The sequence below is a fragment of the Symphalangus syndactylus genome, chromosome 22 (assembly GCF_028878055.3).
Source record: "Symphalangus syndactylus isolate Jambi chromosome 22, NHGRI_mSymSyn1-v2.1_pri, whole genome shotgun sequence".
Classification (NCBI taxonomy): domain Eukaryota; kingdom Metazoa; phylum Chordata; class Mammalia; order Primates; family Hylobatidae; genus Symphalangus; species Symphalangus syndactylus.
In genome coordinates, this window is record NC_072444.2 from 46,574,518 (window position 1) to 46,590,064 (window position 15,547).

Below are 15,547 nucleotides of genomic sequence, written 5' to 3' on the forward strand. Positions count from 1 at the left end.
ACTACTTCATGGAGCTGAAAATCCTATATTATAGTTTTGTTTTAGGAAGTGGAGTTGGAGGAGAGGTCTTAGAGACTGCTCACACAAGCGCTGTAGATGGTTTGCAGAGTCTAATTGTTGTGGACTGAATTGTTTCCTCTAAATTCGTGTGTTGAAGGCCCAGCCCCCAGTACCTCAGAATGTGACTGTATTTGGAAACAGGACACTTCATGAAGTGAATAAATTAAAATGAGACTTTTAGGATAGACTCTAATCTAACATGACTGGTGTCCTTATAAGAAAATGATACTAGGACACAGACATGCCCACTGGGAAGACCATGTGAAGACAGAGAGAAGAGGGTCGTCTACACACCGAGGGAGACACCCTCAGAATCAACCCTGCTGACATTTTCATGTTGGACTTCCAGCTTCCAGAACTGTGGGAAAATAATTTCTGTTGTGTAAGTCAAACAGTCTGTGGTATTTTGTTTTGGCAGTGAGAGCAGACTAATACAGTGATAGAAGGAGTTTTAATAGTTTTTCTTAATGAAATCGCTGAGTTGAAAAGTATTTTAGACATTTTCCAGAGGACATAATTCTCAATCATGGAAAGCACCAGAAAGCACTAGTTAATTGTGGACTTTACACAATGAATTCCACTAGCTATGTAGTGGCCCAATTGACTGGAGAAGCCACATCTTCTGACACACACGGTGCTCTTTTTAATTAGGTCATGCCACCTCTGCTGAATCAGGGAAGGAGAAAACATTTAGTGGAGGGAGACACCTGAAGATAGTCTTCAAACACTCTATCTCCAGGCAGCTAAGAGTTAGACTAGACTGTGCAATAGATCTCTTAAGTGTATATGGAGGTCTATAGTTACAGAGAGGATCAGCCTTCTATGAGAAGATGCTCCATTAGGAAGACATTCTTCTTCACATTTCATCAGATCCTTCAAGTTCATCTTGGTATAATCATCACAACATAAGCTTCAACGAATATTTACTATGCACCTCCAATTTGTAGTGTGCTCACTTCTTTACAGGAAATTCAAATTACTCATTTCTCTTCTTATTAAAAATGCATTCACTTATTCAACATTTATTGATCACCATTTTTATAATGTAGTTTCATTTTAGTTAACATTTAGAAACTCAGTGATTAGAGTAAAATATAAAATGTGTGTTAAGCATATCATAGCAGCTAAGCACAGATTTGGCATTAGAAAGGCCACTAATGGAAAGCAGATTCTATCACATGCTAGTTACGTATCTTGGGGAAGTTACTTTAATGTTACTGAACCTCATTTTTCCCAAACTGAAACCACAAAGAGCTATCCACTTTATAAGGTTATTCTGAAGATTAAAATAGATAAATGTAAAAATCAATTGACACAATATTTGGCATGTAATAAATGTTTAACACGTTATTTTCATTGCCGAATACTGATAACAAGAAAAGGAATTACACAAAATTACACCAAAATAGTCCTTTTGAAATGAAGACTAAAAAATATACATCTGTATAGTATTTATGATTGCTTTGATAAAATTGCAGGTGACTTCTTTTCTTTCTGCTTTTCTGTGTTTACACAATTTCCTATCATCTATAAGTATTATTTTTTCATGAATAATAGTAATGCAATGTGATTTACAAGATATTTATTGGCTTATAGTTTGCTTGTTGAGTTACATTGTTGAGAAGACTGTGATTCTTGTACTTTTCCAGAGCAGTCTTAGACCTAATGATCTCTGGACTCTTATGAATCATGGAGACCGACTGCTTCCTGTAGTGTGCATGAGGGTTGCAAAAGGTGAAGCGTTTCTAAGAAGCCAGCCAAACCGACTCACATGGAACAAATCCAGTGTCCGGTCCCTACTTACTATGCGTCCTGGTGATTCAACAAGGAACACTTATAGAAGGTTATTAGAAATTTATAAAAACACAGTTTTATTTTACATATAAATGTTTCCTTGTCTAAAATTTAACCTGGAGTTCTTGGGCTGCTGTCCATGGATGAGCTTCACAGGCATCAACGAAGATTCAAAAATGTTATGTGAAGTAAAATGTGTTCATAGTTTTAATTATATTCTTAAAGGGGTGTATGCCCTGTAAAATACTAATAATCACTGATCTATAACCTTTAGTGTTGTACTTCTAAACGGCCATTTATCGAGCAGGCTAGAGATTACCCACAGGACTGTGGTCTTCATGGGGAACATGTGAGAAGAAATGGCGAGCAGAGTGAGGCTATAAAAATAATTATGATAATATTATCAGCTCTTAGTGATTCAATGCCTACAATATCCTAGGAGTCACTCTATATATGTAAAGTAGGCATTATTATCTCTACCATGTAGATGAAGAACACTGAAGCAGAGACAGCTTAAAAAATTTTATCTAAATTTTGTATCCATTATGAGGTAAGGCTGGGATTTAATTTTACTTCCTTCAAAGATTATTCTCTTCCTCAACACCTAGTGCCTTCATCCATATACATTTCCTGACCCTATATCACATATTTAACACCATGAGTGACATAAAAGCATGTTTCTTTTATATACTTAGGGTAACAGGAATAACTCTTGCAAAGAAATAGACTAGAATAAAGCTTGTTGTTTCCCACAGCCCCACCTTGAGCTTTTGCATCTACCATGTCCAGGCCAAGTTCCTGCACTTACATAAAGTCTTTCCTGAACCTACTATCCCTGTGATTTCTCCTTTCTAACTCATGTAAGCTATGTTTGAGTCTTGCCACTGGGTGCAGTGGCTGTGACTGTGGTAGTTGGAAGTAGAGTCAGGATCCACAGGCTGGAGTTGTGGTGAAAGAAAGGAAGTGGAAAAACCAAATGGGAAACCAGAATTGTGATGAGTGATCAAGATGGAGAAACAAACAAAAAGTAAGGGTCAAACCATAAGGGCAAATGAGATAAAAAGGGGAAGGGTGGCTGTCAAATGGTGGCCAGGAGAGCAGAAAGGTCAGAGGGGATGGCCAAGGCCAGGGCATCTGCTATGAACTCTGAGTTCTACAAAGGTAAGACCATGCCAGGTGTGTAATTTCTAAGATCAGAGAGGATGCTTCTCTTTGAAAAGAAGGATCATTTTCTGTAAACACAGTAGATGTTCAATAACTACATTTTAATGACAATAATGACTCAAATGCTAAGTTATGCCATGTTGTATAAGTATGAAATTCACAGCAAGAAAGGTATTATGAAACTGAGAGTCTGAAAGGGGCTCCGAGGAGAAGGTGGGACAAGGAGCGCACTTGGACAAGGTGGGCAGACAGCACATTCAACACTCCCCACTGCCCTACCCCGTGGTAGACACTGCTTACAGATTACAGTAGCCTTCTCTATCCACCCTGAATACAGCCCTACAGTTTTTCTCAGCACTGTGCTCCACAACGCCTGGAGTTGATAAAGCATGGAAGATATGCAGCAGTCATACAGGCCTGTGCTAATGGTGATTCCATTTTTAACAATTTCAGCCTTCCACATTACTTGATATGTAGCCACTGGCCCCAAGCTCCTAGTGGCTCCCTGAAACCTGGGTTTGCCTGCCTGTCTTCCAGTGCCCTCTAGGCCTCCCTACAATGTAGCAACTCCAGGTTTCTGGATTAGCACAGCCTGGGGGCTCCAGGACCCTGCTTTACCTCTGAGAACCTGCTGAATATTTTGAGCATTACTCTGGTTCAGAATGTGAACCCTACCAGTGAGTTTGAAGAAGGATGGTTAGTTTGGGGCTGGGTCAGGGAAGAGGTAAAGGAGAAAAAAGACAGCTCGGCTGGCATGGGAGAAACACAACATGCAAAGGCTGAGAGAAGGATGTGCATGGAGTGAATTCCAGAAACAGCGAGTAATCCGGGTCTGGTTAGAAAAGAGGCCACACCAGTGAGAAAATGGGAAGCAAAGTTTTATATGTAGGACGAGCTGATTATAACAGTTTTGAAACACTCACATAAAAGTTTCTATTCACCTTGAAGGAATACAAGAGCCACTGGAAACAAAGGGCTGAGTTTCTGGGGAAGTGCTTTGACCCTTTGCAGCACTCACTGCCTTCTCCTTCAACCCAGAGGGAGAGCCTGCCAGCCAGATGCAGAGACAGGAGCCGCTGGGAGCCAGGGGGCAGTGGGATTCCACACTCTGCCCTTCGCTGCCCTCCTTCCTATCTCACACCAAAGACAAGAATTCCGCTCTCAAGCTTTTACATCGCAAGGGACACCCAGGAGAGATTTCTCTGGCAAATAACAAAGTACACAGGGGCCATTTCTGAAGCACCTCATTGGTCTTCAATACTCAGAGATCAGTGCTGTTCACGGATCTGCCCAGCCTTGTATTATTTTTTTCTTCTCTTTGACATGAAAGTCATTCAGGACCCTAAAAAAAATAAATTCCTAATAAAAATGAATAAAACCTGACGGTGGATTGCTTTCCATAAGAGGAGGAAGAAGACTGTGAAAGGCACAGCCACTAATACATATCATTGACTTTCCCTAATCCTGAGTATATTTTTTGGTATAAAATGTGGATAATAATGTCTGCCTCCTGCCTGCTACACACAGGGGACAGAGGATCTCTAATAGAACCACAGCTCATCAGTCAGCCCTCCATTGACCGCCCCTCCAGGGCTAGCACCGTGATCTGTGGCCTTGTCTATAAGCTCTCTGAAATACAGTATCTTCGAATGGAGGAGTGGTTATTGCGGTTATTACTGCAGGTGCAAGAGCATAAAAAGAATATGCTCAGCTCATTAGTTGGATGTTTTGCATACAGGAAGCACATCTGAGGTCATTTCAACTTTCACATAGCCCGTTTTTTTAAAAAGCACTTGAAGATTCAAATAACTTGAAAAGTACCAGGTGAAACTAGCAGGATAAGCCATCTCCTGTGTACACGGCCAGCGGGCATGGAATGTGGTGTGGCTTTATGCAATGTGGGTTGAGTCAAAAGTTCATAATCTTTGACCCAATTATATTCATTTCTAGTTATCTGTTTTAAATTTCAGAAAATTATTTTTGCACCATGGTTGTAATCTCAATATTATTTTTGGCAGAAAAAAAATTCAAACAACTCCAATTTTAACACAGTAGATTCTTAAATGAACTATGGTAAATTGATTCAGTGCTGAAATAGTATTTGTAAATAGAGAAAAAACAACTTCTAATAAAAGTTTTAAAAACATTGAAAATACTTTAAAAAAGTAAAATATAAAATTGTCAATAAACTGTGGTCTATGATATATAAATATACATTTAAATATTTATTTAAATGAAATACCTATAATAGATGAGAACAATGTTTTCCTCTCTGGCTGGTTGCATACCCTATTCTGTATTTTGCAAATTTTCATTTTATATAGAAATACTTTTAAAACATTCTAAAGAAATTTTCTTTAATACTTTACATAATTTTATCAGATGAGCAAAAGAAACTGGTTACATTTGCTTATCTGATAGAAAGGAAATGTGATAACACTAATTTCAGGTAAAACAATTTTCAGACAGGATGACTGCTATAGTTTGAATGTTTTTATCCTCCCCTTCCTGAAATTCATATATTGAAATTTAATCCCCAATATGTTGGTATTAGGAGGTAAGGTCTTTCAGGAGGTGATTAGGTCATGAGGTCTTGGGATTAATGGCTGCAAAATAGCCCCAAGGGACTTGCTTGTTTTTCCACCACGTGCGGAAGGAGGAAGACACAGTGAGAACTGTGAGGTCTTAAACCTGGAAGGAGCCCTCACCGGAACCCGACCGTCCTGGCACTCTGATCTCAGACTTTCCAGCCTCCAGAACTGTGAGAAATAAATTTCCCTTATTCAGAAGCTACCCAGTTAATGACATTTTGTTATAGCTGCCTTGATGGACTAAGATATTAATCATTACACTGTTAGTTTTTCCTTTTTTCTTTAAGGCACATTATTCTTCATATGACCTTGAAACTATTTAATTCCAATTTTCCTGAAGAAAGGAGGGAAGCAACTGTTCAGGGAGTGAATAACTTGGAAATGATTTTTGCTGGGTATGAGGAGCATACAGCATAGACGCAGGTGATGTGGATGTCAGACTGGTCAAATGGAAGTAGAAGAGAGCAGGAATGAGAAGAGAAAAGACACAATATGTTTGCTTTTTCAAATGATTCCTTCCATCAAGAGAAAGTATCATTTATCACAGAGCATACTCACAGAGATGAAACATGATCCCGGAGACAAGCTAAAGAGATTATAGGCTTTACTAGACAGTAGGGAGTTTTCTCTGAGCAATTTTCATGAGGTTTTGGGTCACAGGGAGGTAAGATAAAGGTGCCTGTCACTACGTGTGTGTGTATGTTATATGTGTGCACCTGCAGATGTAAATGTTTGTGTGCTCTCATGTCCACCCTTATCTCTTACACATAACTCTGACAGTGAGTGCTGGCTTGGCTTTAGAGCCATAAGAAATAATCAACCATGCTCCAATAAGTTGCATGACAGCAGAGATGCAAACAAAGGGCAGCACACTTCAAGAAAGCTCACTGTTGTTATTCTTCAATACATCTGTTATACCCAAGCCTATCAGGTAATGCTTTTTAAGTTCCTTATTTTAAAGGAGTCTACCATTTGATCAAATCTGAAGTAATGATTTTCATCAAATTTTCTCAAATAAATGAGATGATTAAGTTTGTAATATATTTACTGCAAACCCACTTCATGACTCATAGTTTGGGAGTAAACAGAAATTCAGATTCAGGAAAGAACAGGAGCTACCTCCAATCAACTGTTATTATTTGGAACTGTATGTGACTGCATTAATTAGCTATCTAAAATGGCAAATAAATATTGGCTTCTATATCAACTTCAGTTGAATGGATTTATAGATGTTTTTATTAATAGCTCCAATCTACTGGGTGCTTAGTGTGTACCATGCACTGCCCTAAGGGTATTGCAGATTTAATCTTCACACTAACACTTTGAAGTAGATACTATATTTGCCCTCATTTTATGTATGAGGGTACTGAAGTTTCGTAACTTTCTCAAGATCCCATAGCTGAATAAGCCATGGAGTGGGGATGAATAACCTAGGAAGTCAATGTTTCAATTATGATTTTATTGAGGATGCTTCCAGGAACACTGAAGTGAGACCTTTGGGTTTCCCTCTAGGACAAAAGAAAAGGTATTTTGTGATTATTTAACAATTTCAATCATGGGGTTGGAAGTATTATTATATTGGCTTAGTATTGGCCATCGCCCATCCAATTCCCTGATTCCAATTCCCATTTGGAAACAAAGGTACAGAAATGAATTGACATAGTCAATTAGCTCCAAAGCCAACTCTATAAGTAGAGTCTTCCTATTAGTTATTTGCATTTTCTTCCCTTCTATTGAAGACAAAGTAAAGTAACACATGCTTTTCCACTATGATCTTTTAAATAAAACACAAAATATTTTGAGACCTACAATGATGGAAGTGAGACTTCAGCCATCTCCCAGGGAATCATGTTACGCTCCTTGCCTCTGGGAGAGGAGATGGAAGACTCAGAAAGGACAGCTCAAAAAAAGCATCATTTTTGGTGGAGTGCAAGGTAGGAAATTAATCATTTTCAGGAAACTATCAGAGCAATATATTTCTTATACTACATATATAATAATCAACATTACAGGTACTGTAGACACACTTCAATGGGCCATTTGCTTTCTGATTGTTTATTATATAGTGCTGTATTAGCATATGATAAAGGATTTGAGGAAGAATAGTGAGGTATTTTTTATGTCTACTTTAAGCTGTTAGTTTTACTGCATTTCAGCATGTGGAGAATTGTCTTGTAGTCAAATCGAGCTATAAAGACTAAATTGAATTATCCCTATGGAACAGCTGTTAAGTCTCCAGGGAGTGGGAAGGTCCCACAAGAAAGAGATGACAGATTGCAATGAGGATGCCTGCTGAATGCAGCCTGCTAAAGAGGCATACGTTAGATTAGGCAAAGGCTGGGGCTTCCGTGGGCCTTGAAACACATTTTATAATTTATGGGTAGTACCATACTCTTGCTGCCTGATTTGTTGATCCCTTGAATCTGAACTTCCCAAGGCTTAATAACTGTAAGAGAGTCTGCGAACACTAGAAAAGAACAAAAATATCATTCCTTCCAAAAGCCCTTACTTAGCACCACAGTGACAGGGTTGGAGCAAAGCTGATTTTGTAGCAGATACGGTGTCTTTGGGGGAAACTTTCAGCTTGACTACAGAAAGGAAAGAGTTTGTACTTCAGTATGTAATAGTGCAAACCATTGCTTCCCATAAGAAATCCCTAAAGGAGACAGACTAGGTATATAAATATGTGTGTGGGTGTGTGTTTACATGTGCAAGTGTATAGTGACACGAATTCTCACTTAAGCAGGGTGTTGGAAGCAATTTGGAAGAAAAATAATGTACATTTTTTCTTCTAAATTGTGAAGGTTAAAACTAAGGTTGCCTACCTGCACAATAAAACAATTTTCTTGGGATTTTTTTCCAAATACATTAGTGCTAAATGGATTCTTTATGCCTCATATTAACAATACCGCCAATTAAACCCCGAGGAGTAACATATACTAGCAAAGTTTTAGGCAACTTGATAAGTGCTATAGTAGTTTAAAAGTCACCACAACACTTATTAAAGTTTTAGATAATGATTCTCTCAGAAAAGGAAACGGTGGAAACTACCGATATTCAGAAACTGAAGTTTTTTTTTTTCTCTTGTTCCTTTTTATCTTCCTTTTTTTTATTTGCTTTGCTTATTCAGTAACTCTAATACATCTTATCATTAAAGATATTTTTAACACATAATATGTATAAAGATATTCTTTTTTAATATTACTATAGAGATCTTAGTTATTTATATCTAAAGCTCAGGCTTTTATACTTTTAAACACCAGTTTATGAACAATGAGTGTGCAATGTTTTTATAAGCTTACTGTTGTTTCAACTTGCTCTGCCACATCTTAGCAAAATGGTAGGTAGTGATGCCCTTTAATGTTTACGACATTAGGCTAATCTAAACTTCTGGTAGTGCATGATCTCAATATAGTGCCCCTGTGCCAGCAGATTGGACTTAAGGAAACTGGTATGTTTTGAAATATTTCTTGAAACAATATTGGGAAAGGGATAGGAATGAGTGTGCTTTCCATGGGCCAAGACTCCAAACCTAGAATCAAAAAAAAAAAAAAATGTCATGAGCAAGCCAGTGCTTATGTTAATTAGGAAATGGTTGACCTAAGCTCATGTGGATAAGTTGCAGAATTGTCATGAGCCTTGGGCATGAGCCAGGGACGGACAAGTAATGTCATTGGCTTTTCTTGAGCCATTGAGGTAACTAAGCCCTCCCTAGCATCACCCTAACTTTTCCAAACTGAAGGAGTCAGGGACTTGACACGAGCCTTTTAAAATGCTAACAATCTTTAATCCAAGTGTGATTCCCCATGAGCATCCTCTGCCTCACACCCTTGAATCCAATGTCAATTTTCAAGAAAATGTGTTAATATGATACCTCAAAACATAAAAAATTATTATAGATTATATTTATCAAAGAAGAAAACAAACACAAAGTCATTTAAAGCCATAGTTTGTTCAAATAATTCTATAATAAGATTGCAAAAAGAATCAGATTTTTGCTGTTAATGATAGGGTGACCTACTCTTGCCATGGATTAAAGAAAAAATGTCAGTTAAGGAGATTTCCAATTCCAGGAATATGAAGTAACATGGTTTTCTCTATTTACTCTGCTAAGTACAACTAAAAGACTATAGGAATTCTGTATAAAACTTACCTAAAAAAAACTCTGAATGGTGGGGAAAAGAAATAAAGGATATATAAAAACCTTGGGACCAAGAGAAAAACATAGTGGAGAATTCTCTGGGTTTTCTCTTAACCTGATCTGTTTTAAGTATGCTGCTGAAAGACAAACAATCCAGAGAGACTAACTGGTGCAGATAAAATTTGTTTAAAATTGCCATTAGAAGACTGCTCTCTATAGCCAAAGGATGAGGAAAGGATAGCATAGAAAGAGAGATGTTGTTAGACAACAACTTCTCTCCCTAAGCCAAGTGCCATAGAAAAAACTATGGCCCCATTTCCATTGAGCCATGCTGTAGTGCAGTGCCCAAATTTCTGTCCAGGGTGGTATATGGGAAGATCAATCTGGGACTCTGGCTTACAAGGCCAATTCTGAAGATCTGTGAATTTAATCATTGTCAGATAGAACCAAGTCTCTCCCTGTGGTATCAACTGAGATCACACGGAAAGCCTAGACTTCTGCCCCTACTGAGCTATCATGAGGAACCCCCTTCATCCCCTGCAGGAGCAGTCTCAGAGATGGTTTAGTGGTGAGTCAGGACTTCCATCACATTCCAGTGATCTGAAGGGCATCCCTCTCCCACCCACCCACAACCGCTGTGATGTCACTGCAGATCACATGGGCAGCAGTAATGAGTCTTTAATACTAATCCAAGCCAAACATATCCCTCGTGGTTTCAAGAGTTTTTCTTTACCTTTTGTCAATATTGGGCAAAAATATGAGTAAATGCAGCAAACTATCCTCTCCTTTTGAATTCTCTAAATGATGTTTGACATTGTAGCAAAATAATACTACTTGAAATGGTTCTAAATACATGGAAATGGTCCTAAAAATGTAATTGTCTAATTGAGACAATTATAAAATAAATAAGGGAAGATAAAAGGATGTAAATGGAAATTAGGTTTCTATACATCAGTTAAATTGGTAAAATGATTAAACCAGTGAACTATAATAAGTTATGTACATATAATATAATGTCTGCAGAAACCACTAACAAAAGCTATACACAGATATACTCTAACACTAGATAAAGCAAAAAAGAATTTTAAAAACTATCCAAGGAACACAGGAAGTCAGAGAAAATAGAGAATTTTTAAAAACCCAGGAAACAAAATAAACAGGCATTTAAGCCCAAAACATTCATTACATTAAATGTAAATTTGCTAAATAGACCAATTAAAAGACAGAAATTGAAAGCATGAATTAAAAAACATGACCCAATTATTTGTTGTTTACAAGAAACTCACTTCAAAAATTATTACATAGGCAGGTTAAGAGCAAAAGGATGGGAAAAGTTACATGACAAAGACATTTAAAGAGGAAAAGCAAGAGTGGCTATATTAACATCAGACAGACTTCAGAGCAAAGAGAGTTATCAGAGACAGATAATAAAATTATATAATGATAAAAGAGTGAATCCACCAGAACACATAGCATACTAAATGTGTATGTACCAAACAACAGAGCTACAAAATATGTAAACCAAAAATGGATAGAACTGGAGAGAGAAACAGACAAATCCAAAATTATTGTTGGAAACATCAACACCTTTATTGAGCACCTATCAGGTGTGAGGCACTCTGTTAGGCATTGTGAATGCAGTAGTAAAAAGAAAACACAGTCCTGACCCTCATGAAACTCACTGTCTATTAAGGAAGACAAATGTTACTTAATTAGAAAATCATTTAATTTGTCAGTATGATAAATGAGAATCTCAAACACACTAAAAGTTTAATTTCCCTCATTTAAAATGAACTATTTTTAATATTAACAATAAGTAGACAAATATGTAACTCCCAAGCCGTAGAATTTAATGGAATATGTGGTTTTCTTGTTTCATTTTCCAGAGATAATAAAAAATTCATGTTGTCCCAACGTAGACTGCAAATACTACCCACAGCTGAAATATGACCCACAGTCAAAAACAAAAGAAATGAATTCTCTGGATGGCCCTAATGTATTTGTTTCTTCCACTAATGCAATTTACACGGATTCAATACCTGCCATTCTCTTTCTCTCCAGTGTCACCTCAGAGGCTGATGGGAACTCAGAGCATAAGATAAACATATTACGAATGGGTTCAGGAATGGGCTGGTGAAAGCAAGACTTACCCCAAAGTGGTAGAAACCATCAAGACAAAACAGATGGGCTGACTTACCACAGTATAGATCTGATGCTTTCGTCTCTTAGCCAGGTCAATTATGTTTACTCCATTGTAGTAAAGGTTTTCAATGCATCCATGGAAGTTTTTCTTTAAAAAGGTCCCAGGTTTTCCTGGTACTGGAATTCCTCCAAAACTAAGCTTTTGGGGTGAAAATAGAAACAAACTCTTAGTTATAAGCTCTGAAAGATTAAGAAAGGAAAGTAAACACGTGCATTTTTGGTAGATTCAATTGTATGCATGAGCCAAGTGGCTCAAATAATTATAGATGCCACTTGATTACACATTTAAAAGGATACTGATTAGCCTATGTAAAAATAACTGTAATTGCTTGCTTCTTAAAGGCCTATTTTACACAACCATTTTCACTTCCTTTCTGAACCTTTTTAATACTAAATAAAACAATAATTTACAGAAGGAGGGAAAAAGAAAAAGAAAATCAATGTCTTTATAATTATCTTTTATCCAAGCATCTTAAAAGATATGGCCATACTAAAGCCAAGAGACAAACAAAACATACCTCCATTCAGCTACAGAAGAACCTAGTTCAAAAGTCTATATCGTACGCAAAAAGCCTTATGCATAAGATTGTCTACAATTGTCATCTATAACGATGAAAAACAGAAAATATTCCAAATGTTCTATATAGTTTTGTGAAGCAGGTAATTAAGAATCAATATGATGAAAATTCACTTGTCAATAATGATGCTTATTAAACATTTGTAATATAATGGGAAGTAAATATAATGTTGATTTTAAAATGCAAGAGTTATTATTGGGTATAAAGCATGATGTCAACAACAAGAAGTTGAGCATAAAGCATAGTCTGGGAGGAAATACACTGAACTGTTATTATTAGGTTGAGGCAAAAGCAATTGCGGTTTTTGTCACTAAAAGTAATGGCAAAAACCGCAATTACATTTGCACCAACCTAATTTAATAGTGGTTCACTTTGGAAAGGTTATGAGATACTAGGGATTTTCTTCTTTTACAACTTTTGTTTCTAATTAGTATTAACACAAATTGCCTTTTTAATATATATATTATTTTAAAAGCAAGGCGGCCTGTTATGACTATTTTTTTCTACCATGAAAAAGAATCAAGATAATTTAAACTATCAGGTTTATCCCAATACCATTTAATGAGAAATGCAGTTTTTCCCACTGCTTTGAAATATCACTGTCAGCATGTACTTCAACTATATCTATATTTGGATACTTCTCCGTCTTTCTCTAGTTCACTGTCTCTTTTTATCTGTCTCTGTCTTAATGTTTCAGGAGGATGTGGTCTCCCAATCGGAATGTCTTCTTATATAAATAGCTACTGATATACTTAAAGCTATTTTTAGATTTTTTTACAAGCTTCACACTAGTAAAAAAATGTTTCTTAATGCAGTGTAATAGGTGAAGAGTATTATTAATCCTGTTGCCCACTTTTACTTACAACTACGTTAATTTTTAAAGAGAATTTTTTGATATTTTATCTATTTTATTTTAAAGTTTAATTACAGAATAATTTTATTTAACTAGCTTGTTAGAATTTTTATTGATAATTTATTATTTACATTAAAACACTTTGTTAGAGAAGAATGGATATTTTTTAAATATTTGATTTTTCTTTCCAAGAACCCACTGTTGTTTTCTATTTTCAGAATATTTCTAATAAAGTCCCCCAACTAAAGTTATTATTTTCTTTCTCTAGTTCACATACCCATCATTAAATTAATTTCTATGAATTTCATGATTTCAAAAATTCCATTGTATATGAATTATTTTAATTCATTAAACATGTTATCATGTAAATGCTGTGCTCATCTTATTGCTGTTGGTATATTTTCTTTAATAGGATACTTGTATATACTTTTATATTAAATCATATACTTTTTAGTTATTTTCTTTTAATTTGTGAGGGAGATACAGGCAATACCTTGTTTTATTGTACTTTGCTTTGTTGTACTTCACAGATTTTGTGATTTTCATGAATGGAAGGTTTGCATCAGCCCTGTGGCAAGTAGGTCTCTCAGCACTATTTTTCCAACAGTGGGTGCTCACTTTGTGTCTCTGTGTTAGCTTTATTTTTTTGCAATAAAATATCTTTAAATTGAGGCATATATATTTTAAATACAATGTGATTATTGCACACTTAATAGACTATAATATAGTATAAACATATCTTTTATATGTACTGCAAAACCAAAAACTTTGTGGGACTTGATTATTTCAATATTCACTTTACTGCATTCATCTGGAACCGAATCCACAATATCTCCAAGGTATGATGGTAATCATATGATATATATGTATTTACATATATATATAAAACACCTTATTAAATATAATTAATATGAAATCAATTTCTTATACATTTATTTCCTATTTTACTGTCTCCATCAAAACTTCCTAATTTCTAGCCAAAACTTTTGAAGCAATATTAAACAATAATAATGGTATACAAACTTGTAACATCAACAACACCATCACGAAACAAAACAAAAATTTTATTCCTCAGGTATACATAACACTAGTTTTGACTCCACATGAAGAGAATATCCTTCTGCTATTTTACACATAAATTATTTATTTATTTTAAATAATAATGAACGCTTAGTTTTATTCATGATTATTTCAAAAATCCATGTGACAGACAATAGAGGATTTTGCTTGATCTACTGATGAGCTGAATTATATTACTACATTGCAAGTTAACAAATTCTCTCTTGTTGAACCACTCCTGTGTTCCATTTGTGCTCATATTTTCAGTAGTAAATTAGTTTGAGCTCTAGTTTTCTTTTGTCAAGCATTTAGATCAAGTCTAGATTTGTCTCTGAGTTTTATATTTTGTCATATGAATGGCTCCTAAATCTCATAAAATATTCTGGAAAATTTTAAATTACCAATGAACTTGTAAATTCCACAAATATTTTGTAAAAGTATTACAAAATCCCCTTTGTTGATTTATTGCTATATTCAAACATTTTAAATTTGAGTCGTTTACATTAAGAAAAGGTCATTAAAATGTTAGGAAACAACAGGTGCTGGAGAGGATGTGGAGAAATAGGAACACTTTTACACTGTTGGTGGGACTGTAAACTAGTTCAACCATTGTGGAAGTCAGTGTGGCGATTCCTCAGGGATCTAGAACTAGAAATACCATTTGACCCAGCCATCCCATTACTGGGTATATACCCAAAGGACTATAAATCATGCTGCTATAAAGACACATGCACACGTATGTTTATTGTGGCACTATTTGCAATAGCAAAGATTTGGAACCAACCCAAATGTCCAATAATAATAGACTGGATTAAGAAAATGTGGCACATATACAGCATGGAATACTATCCAGCCATAAAAATGATGAGTTCATGTCCTTTGTAGGGACATGGATGAAACTGGAAATCATCATTCTCAGTAAACTATCGCAAGGACAAAAAAACCAAACACCGCATGTTCTCACTTATAGGTGGGAATTGAACAATGAGAACACATGGACACAGGAAGGGGAACATCACACACTGGGGACTGTTGGGGGGTGGGGGGAGGGGAGAGGGATAGCATTAGGAGATACACCTAATGCTAAATGACGAGTTAATGGGTG

General features: G+C 36.0%; 1 protein-coding gene across 5 annotated transcripts in view; it reads right to left on the minus strand.

Annotated features, from left to right (window-relative positions):
- CNTNAP5 (contactin associated protein family member 5) overlaps nt 1-15,547 on the minus strand; it is an 884,209-nt gene that overhangs the window by 435,807 nt on the left and 432,855 nt on the right. For 4 of the 5 annotated variants that reach the window (XM_055262659.1, XM_055262661.1, XM_063631292.1 and 1 more), the window contains exon 7: nt 11,948-12,091. In XM_055262659.1, the coding sequence (XP_055118634.1) occupies nt 11,948-12,091 (144 nt within the window). The remainder of the gene's footprint in view (nt 1-11,947; nt 12,092-15,547) is intronic. The other variant, XM_055262660.1, reaches the window with a different exon arrangement.